Source organism: Temnothorax curvispinosus, unplaced genomic scaffold (genome assembly GCF_003070985.1).
Source record: "Temnothorax curvispinosus isolate PA1 unplaced genomic scaffold, ASM307098v1 QBEX01018109.1, whole genome shotgun sequence".
Taxonomy (NCBI): Eukaryota; Metazoa; Arthropoda; class Insecta; order Hymenoptera; family Formicidae; genus Temnothorax; species Temnothorax curvispinosus.
In genome coordinates, this window is record NW_020227889.1 from 1 (window position 1) to 8,586 (window position 8,586).

Here is an 8,586-nt window from a genome sequence, read left to right on the forward strand (position 1 = left end):
ACCATAAGATATATTATGTTGGAATAATTTGTTATTTTATTCAGATCTATAACAAATATATCACATTCAACTACCAAACAATCAAGTCTGATCAGGAAGAGTGTATTAACAGAAAAATCAGGTGACTTTAGTTAATAAACAGCTATTAATTTTATTAATTTGGAAAATATTGTGTTATTGTTTTAAATATAATTTAAATTTTAGGTTCCTCAAATAGGTGTGTATCAAGGAATATTGGATCCACTCACAACAAGTATGATACAATCAACAAATCACCTGAAAACATGTTGAAGAGTGGATTCACACCAGCAATGGAAGTTTCTCGCAGTTCCTCAATACATTCCCGTTGTTCTGACTTTCTACCCCATTCACATAACATTGATATTCTTGCTTCTCAGAAAAACATATGTAACCAACGTAAAGCATGCACTATAAATCCTATATCTGCAGAGGAAACAAGTACAGTTAAACATTTAGAATTGTATTATGAAAATACTGTACATGAATCAATATTAACACATTTAACATTTTCTTCCTCAGAAACATCATTAGACAGCAACAATGAGTTTTCTGCACTGCGTAGCCCAGATGAATTATATAGTGACAAAGAAACAGTGTCTTCAGTAGAATTTTCACAAACATTAAAACAGAAAGAAGTTTTACCTGTCACAAATTTAAAAATAGTATCACCTAATAGAGAAATAGTTTCACCGACCCAATGTAAAAATCGTAACACATTATCTTCATCATTGCTTGTTGACTCTCCTTCAAAGATAGCGAACTCTGCAGCATTGTCTGTACACTCTTCCTTATCAAATATACCGACAAAATTAGCAAAGAAAGTTAAACGCAAATCCACAGCAGATGATGAAATAGATGATTCTCTTGTAAAATTAACTTCAGCGGTAACAACTTATTTCGAAAAAAAGAACCAAAATACAATACCTTCTGAAGTCTTACAATTAGATGAAGAAGACATTTTTGGTAAAACTGTTGCATGCCAATTGAAAAAAATCGCAGAACCTGAAAAAACTAAAATGAAAGGGCAGATAATGAAAATATTATATAATTTGTAATACAAAAGGTTTTATTATACATTTCTAAAATAAAATTACGTTTATAAAACAAGTTGATTATACATTTTTACGACATATCCCTGTTGCGTCCTCTACGAATATAATCAATTTGCCACGGCACTGCACCTTGTGCTGATGACAAATATTCACAGAGAGTATCCCTTTGAAGGTAAGCATGTGTTACTGCTCTACGTTAGAGGGCCTCTAGATACGAGGGACGCAATAGTTGATCTAAGTGCTGATTGGCTCGCGTGAATTGCATGCTTTATTCTTTTCATAAGCACATGCTTGCATAACGTCAGCCCATAAAAAGATGACAGTATGACAGGCATAACCGCAAGTTTACGAGAAAAATATATGTTTTGCTGTATAAATTGAAAACGATACGACGAAAAAGATTAAGGAAAAAGGAAGAGGTAAATTTTTGTTTGTATTAGATTTTGTCTAACATGATTTGAACTTGTTTAATATTTATTTATGTATTTTTGAAAATATTTTTAAATAATATGATTATTTTATATTAATTTTATTTTATATACATATCTTATTTTTTTCAGCAAGCGACACATATATCTATATCTATCCTCTAATCTATCCTCTAATCTATATATATATCTATATATATCTATATCTATCCTCTAATCTTACATTCCGTAATCTAAATTTATTTTCTAATTCATTTCCGTAATCTATTATATATATAATATATATATATTATATATATATATATATATTATATATTATATATATATATTATATATATATACATATATATTATAATATATATTATATATATTATATATATTTTATTTATTAAAATAAATTATATTATAAAATAATATAATTTTAATATAACTACCCAGTAAACACAAAGTAACAATAATATAACTGTTTTGTTATAATTTCTTACTCAACAATATAACTGTTATGTACAAGGCATGTTATATTACAGTTATATTATTGAGTGGAAAATTATAATATAACAATTATATTATAGTTACTTTGTGTTTACTGGGTATTGATCGCCATGTTGCATGCTTTATTCTTTTGTGCAGCAATTTCAAGTCAATCAGTTTGCGCCCCTCGTATCTAGAGGCCCTCTACTCTACGTACATTGGTAGGTCGCAAATTAGTTGCATTATTTAAACCTATTCTCCATTCACCTTGTATAACATGTCCTATATTATCTTCATTGTCAACATAATTCGGAGGACAGTAAATTTTTTCTACATTAGGTGCACTATTATTTTGCGTCATTAAAAAATTATGCACATTTACTGCCGCCATAATTATTACATCTACGTGCTCAGGATTCATACATATGCAGCGTTGAAAAACTCTCCATCTTGAGACAAGAATACCAAACGTATTTTCAATAACACGTCTGGCTCTAGATAATCGATAATTAAATATAGACTTTGCCTCACTTAGAAAATGCCCAGGATAAGGCCGCATTATTCGTTTGGATAATGGAAATGCCTCATCAGCCACGAAATAATGAGGCATTTCTATATCAGATAAGGGTAACTTAGAATTTTCGACGGGTATATTAAGATTATCATCATTTAAGCATTTCCCAAAATCAGATTGTGCGAATATACCGCCATCACTTGCACTACCATACGCGCCACAGTCTACTATTGTAAATTTATACTGATCATCGCATGCAGCTAATAATACAATACTGAAAAACTTCTTATAATTAAAGTGCAGGCTACCGGAATTTGGTGGTGCTTTGATGGTAAAATGTTTCCCGTCGATTGCTCCAAGACAATTGGGGAAATTCCAACGATTTGAGAATCCAGCAACTATTTCTTTCCATTTTTCTTCTGTAGGCGACTTTAAATATATGAGGCTTAAAACTTTTACTGTTATTCTGCATGTTTCTTTAATAATGTTGTAAGCAGTCGATTCTCCTATTCTATGCGCAAAGGCAATTGAAGATATTTGATCACCTGTCGCAAGATATCTGGAATAAAACAAAATTATGTAGCAAAACCAACATTTACTGTAATGATAAACCAATATCTACAGTAAAGATTTACAAATACCTGAGCATAATAAGAATCCGTTGTTCTGCTGACAATGCTCTCCAATTGTTCTTTTGTACGTGAGGTCGCAATAGATCTATTAATTTATAAAAAGTAGAGACATTCATTCGAGTATATTTGAAGAACATTACTGGATCTTCTTTTAGCTCTTGAAAGAGATGTTCGAAATCACCAAATTGCGGTCGAGCTGCATATATCGGTCGTACCCATAATCGTTTATCATTATTCCGCTTACGTTTTCGTAAAATTTTATAACACGCTATTACTGCGATAAGTGCGATATAATCGTCCGGGTCATCCGTGTCCATTATATTAAACGATATTTGAGGAAAGCACTGTCCTGGCCGATTTAACTTTCTCTTTGGTAACAACTTAGAATATCGCCGCGTCTCCAACTGAAAGTTCTAATTATTTAATACAAAAGGCCCTTCACACAATAAAGCATATATTAAGAATAAGAATAAATATTAAATATTATGCTATATAAATACAGAAATATCCTGTAATAAAGGAGTGTTCCTATCTTTATCTTCCTATATTTATCTTATATTTTATTCTTTTCCATTGTGCGTTACGTTTAATTATTATTTGTATTTTCGATTCTTAATATTTAAGATTCTTAATATTATTCTTTAATTCTTCCTAATATGTGTTCTATTGTGCGCACTTCTCGTACTTCTCTCGCTTTTGACAAATGTCAATAATATTTAGGTTAGGAGGTTCTTCTTCAGTCTCTGATTGGAGTGAAGTTATGCTATGCGTAGGACTCTAGCTATGCGTACTTGTGTAGATTGCGTATTTTTCTTATGCTTATGCTATGTTATGTTTATGTTCTATGCATTTTGTGTGCGATGGCCTTTAAGCGGGAAACACACACTTCTGCACAATGCATAATGCGTAAGCATAAGAAAATTGATTGGTCTATACACATGTGCATAAGAAAATAGACCAATCAATTATCGGTAAAAGTTTACAATAACTTACACAGCTCGGATTACTTTGACCTTGACATATGTTGTCAAGGACATAATACTGAGTAACTTTTCTTTATAACTTAGTCGGCGGTCGCTGCTTATTAAAAAGTTATAAACAAAAAAAGTTTGAAAAATATAGCAGCTATTTTGAGTATTGGAAGGCATAAATGACTAATATATATGTCGAAATAGTTCACGCATACACTTTTCACGCGAACCGAGGTTCACCCACACCCCCCCTGCTTTCGGGGGGATGCGATAGCTCCGAAATAATTCACGCATACACTTTTCACGCGAACCGAGGTTCAACCACACCTCCCCCCCGCTTTCGGGGGAGGTGCGGTAGCCTCGAAATAGTTCACGCATATACTTTTTACGCGAACCGAGGTTCACCCACACCCCCCCCTGCTTTCGGGGGAGGTGTGGTAGCCCTGAAATAGTTTACGCATGGGTTAGTTGACGCGCTTTAAACAATTAAATACTGTTAAAGCGCGTCATCTAACCTATGTAGATTAGTGACGCGCTTTAAACAGTTAAATACTTGTAAAGCGCGTCATCTAACCTACGTATTTTCCAAACTTTTTTTGTTAATAACTTTTTAACGAATAACGAGCAACGGCTGAAACCTTCTGAAGGTCACTCGGGGTCATGACCTTGAAAACATATATCAAGGTCATTGAAATCGGTGAGGTCGCCAAACTTTTTTTTGTTAATAACTTTTTAATAAAAAGCGACCGCCGAATAAGTTATAAGAAAAAGTTACTCAGTATTATGTCCTTGACAACATATGTCAAGGTCAAAGTAATCCGAGCTGTGTAAGTTATTGTAAACTTTTACCCAATTTTCTTATGCTTACGCATTATGCGTTGTGCAGAAGTGTGTGCGCTTAAGCCCTAGAGCATGCGCATGTGACCCCAGAGCCTAGTGCGTGTACATACGTATGCGCTCTTGAATGCCCACAATGTGTGCAATCGTCACTATACATAACTGGAATGTTAAAATAAAATTTTCAATAACTTACAGCTCTTAACATTACCAATCAACCACTAAACGATTGGTAAAAAAAGAATTTAAAATTCCCAACAGTCAAAGTGTAGGCGCTAAAGAAGGTTAAAAATTTGTTGACAATTAATTCTTTCTTTTTAAAACGCGAAACTACTAAAAGGTTTCAATGCGGTACCAAACATTGCCAATCAATCGCCAATTGATTAAAAAAAAAAAAAAAACTACCACAGTCAAAGTGGGGGGGCTAAGAGAAGATCAAAAATTTGTTTTTTCGATTTTCTAAAGAAACGCGCAACCACCAAAAGTTTTTAATGCGGTACCAAACATTGCCATGCAATCAATCGCCAATCAATTAAAAAAAAAAAAAAACTACCACAGTCAAAGTGGGGGGGCTAAAAAAAGATCAAAAATTTGTTTTTGATTTCCTAGAAAAACGAGAAACTACCGAACGTTTTGAATACGGTACCAAATACTACCAATCAACCACCAAACGATTGGTAAAAAAAATATATCAATAGTCCACTTGGGGGGGCTAAATTTGTTTAGGTCTAGCGTACACGGACAGAGGAGGGGCTTGCGCGACCAGCATATCCCTTCCATCTGAGTAGTTCGGACACGAACTATAGCATGGATACGAACCCATGTATCGTTACCCGAGTCCTCTCTGATCGTTACCATAGAGATATAAGAATAGAGTGCGCGAGCGAGCTGAAAAAGCGATGTAGGAATAGAAAGAGAAAGCTGCGCAGAATAAAAAGAGAAAGCTGCGCATGGGCCCCTTCTGTCTTTGTTTCGCATGCACGCGTAGACAAAGACAGAAAGGGCCTATATGCAGCGTTCTTTTTCTATTCCTATATCGCAGCCTCTTACGTGCTAGCATATGACTCGCGCACTCTATTCTTATATCTCTATGATCGTTACCGAGCGTAACGCCGTAGTTGACGTCCACTTTCTCAGAGGGCAGATTAGGACAGACGTCCCCCGAAGCCGGATGGCCGCTCTCAGGTTTCTCTCTGCTTAGTATTAGTTAATAATATGTGACTCTACATTATTAATGATTATATTAACCTTTTATTAATTGAACAAAAAAATGTGTAATAATTTAAATAGTTGTTTATAATTTATAAGTGTGTAATAAATAACATTTTTTCTCAAATTTATTTGTGAACTTTTATTATTTAAATTGAAAAATATTGATGCTTTCAGCAAATTCAGTTTCAGTTTCAGTTCGCACTTGAAAAGGGCTCGAATCTTGAGCCGAAACGTTGTGCATTTTTGTATATATTGCGCTAGTTAATCGAGAAATAAATTGAATTTGCTGATTTTATTCACTGGCGGACGAAATTATTACCGATATTGATGCTTTCAACAAATGTCAAAGCGCATTCAAAATACAAAGTAGAAAAATATTAACAGCACAGTAAATTAACCTAATTACATTTCTTTCTTATTAAATAAAAATTACATGTAATATCACAAATATTCGTCACATTTATGAATTTTCTTTCATTAAGCGTTTCTTTTCATTATTTTAACTAACATTTATCACATTAAAAATTAGTGTTTTTAATAAAAGATATATAGCTTTTAAATACAAAGTATAAACAGTATTATTTTCCATTTCAATAAACTATTATAACATTGCTTTCTTGTGATATAAATATATTTTAAACAAAAATACTTCTGGTTATAAAAATTATAAAAAAACAATAAAATAAACTAAAATAATTAATAATTTACTCATAACTTTTTTAGCATAAAATCCAATATTTTATGTAATTATTGTAATGTTCTATCTATCTCTTTTGAGTCTTTAGGACTGAGTTTCATTGCACAAATGTTTTAAAATTTGCATGAAATATACTGTTTGAAGCTTAGGTATGTATTCATTTAATACTAACTCACTATCATACTGAACATTTATAATTACACAATTATCATCTAATGATGAGTAAACAACAAGATCACATTTGTGTATGTTACTTATAAACATTCCTAATTGGATTTGACAGTAATATGAATGTTTTTTTTTAATACTAATATTTTCAGATCTTTGGTCAATCCATGGGACATTAGCTATCATTTCAGCTGCTCCTTGTTTTTTCCCTACAATGGGACATTTTATCTCAATAATTTTTTTACCTACAACGATTCCATCTAAACTGTATCCCAGCCATGGAATGACTGGATTTACTAATAATCCTGTTTGCACTATTACTATAATCTTGTGCACCGCTCATAACATTTTCTAGCTTTTGGTTCCATTTGTGTCCCATATCTTGTACTTGCATTACCTTCAAATTTATTGTCTAAATGCTTTTTTATTTTAGTATCCCAATCTGGATTTTTATTATTTATATACGTTAAGAAAGAATATGCAGTACTGGCAGTGATCCTTTGCTTTCTTTCGTCGAACCATTTACAGCTTTTTTAGGTTTGAGTATTACTGCATAATAAAACTGCATCTTCTACTGTAATACACACTTTTTGTTCGTAGAACTCTCTTTTTTGAGGAAGCATATTTTTCAAAGTAATATTACAAATAATATCATTTATCTGAGTAACATATAAAATCGTATCTTTCTTGATAGGAAAATATATTTGTGCACTAAGTAAAACTCTACAATCTTCATTTTTTATGACATTCATGCATGCTACAGGCTTATTATTAACAGAACTTCTGTATCCTTTTAGTTTTACTTAATTCACTTTCTGGAGCGCCTAAAAAATTTTGTTCATATTTTTTACGTATGAATATATACATATTTTATTTTTTAAGCATAAATTTCTTACTTTGTAATAAAATTTGAAAAATATTATTTAATATATGCTCTGGAATACATTCAATATTTTGTGGAGCATCCTGATGTTGAACACTATGGCAAAATTTCTTTATTGGTGTAACTTCATACATCAATTTTGCATTTTCTTTTAATTTTCCCCATTTTTGTTTTACGTTTGTACAGCTTGATTCTTCGATATCTTCGGTAGCAGTTCTTTAAGAATGTGAAAATAAATTAGTCTATGCATCACAATATATAAAAATAAAATTGTTAATGTTACTTACCTAGTTAAATGCATTAATAAGGCAACACTATGTTTACATTTACCAGACTGGCCTGCTTTGCAGGAACATATGCAAGATATATTTATTCTATTAGCTATATCAATAACTAAATTAATTTCGTGTGGTGGACCAAACAAATTCGAGCTTTTTAAGCACAAGGACTGCTCGGGGGGGTGTTAATCGCCCCGGATTTGCGATCGGTCGATGAGATTTCTCGGTTCGAAGGACCAGAGGGGCAATCCCCTCACAAGTTTAATTAGGCGAATAAAGCGAAAGCAAGCGAAAAGCGACTCACCGTATCGTTGCCCGATGGTCTTGTGGTGGCCTCGTGGCGTCCGGTCCTCCCCGTGGTGATGGAGAGCGGAAGGCGTGCAGCAGGCTAGGATGTGCAGGCACTCACGTGCCGCGGCAGG

At 32.9% G+C, this 8,586-nt stretch overlaps 2 protein-coding genes across 10 annotated transcripts; one reads left to right on the forward strand and one right to left on the reverse strand.

Moving 5' to 3' along the window:
* The first annotated feature begins 6 nt into the window (after window positions 1–6).
* Window positions 7–1,079, forward strand: LOC112468123. Of its 2 annotated transcripts, XM_025037173.1 has the most exons (3): window positions 7–121; window positions 205–459; window positions 541–1,079. In XM_025037173.1, the coding sequence occupies exons 2-3, from the start codon at window positions 285–287 to the stop codon at window positions 1,074–1,076; spliced, it is 711 nt and encodes a 236-aa protein (XP_024892941.1). In that variant the 5' UTR covers window positions 7–121; window positions 205–284; the 3' UTR covers window positions 1,077–1,079. The 2 variants fall into 2 exon arrangements, with proteins under 2 accessions (XP_024892941.1, XP_024892940.1); XM_025037172.1 differs by having other exon boundaries at window positions 205–1,079.
* Window positions 1,080–1,926: 847 nt separating this feature from the next.
* LOC112468122 (protein ALP1-like) lies at window positions 1,927–3,949 on the reverse strand. Of its 8 annotated transcripts, none has more exons than XM_025037171.1 (3): window positions 3,363–3,949; window positions 3,128–3,203; window positions 1,927–3,045 (listed from the first exon to the last, which is right to left on the reverse strand). In XM_025037171.1, exons 1-3 carry the CDS (start codon window positions 3,433–3,435, stop codon window positions 2,166–2,168), a joined length of 1,029 nt encoding a protein of 342 aa, XP_024892939.1. In that variant the 5' UTR covers window positions 3,436–3,949; the 3' UTR covers window positions 1,927–2,165. The 8 variants fall into 8 exon arrangements, with proteins under 8 accessions (XP_024892939.1, XP_024892938.1, XP_024892935.1 ...); XM_025037170.1 differs by having other exon boundaries at window positions 3,128–3,275; window positions 3,363–3,948; XM_025037167.1 differs by having other exon boundaries at window positions 3,128–3,522; window positions 3,804–3,947.
* Window positions 3,950–8,586: the final 4,637 nt, after the last annotated feature.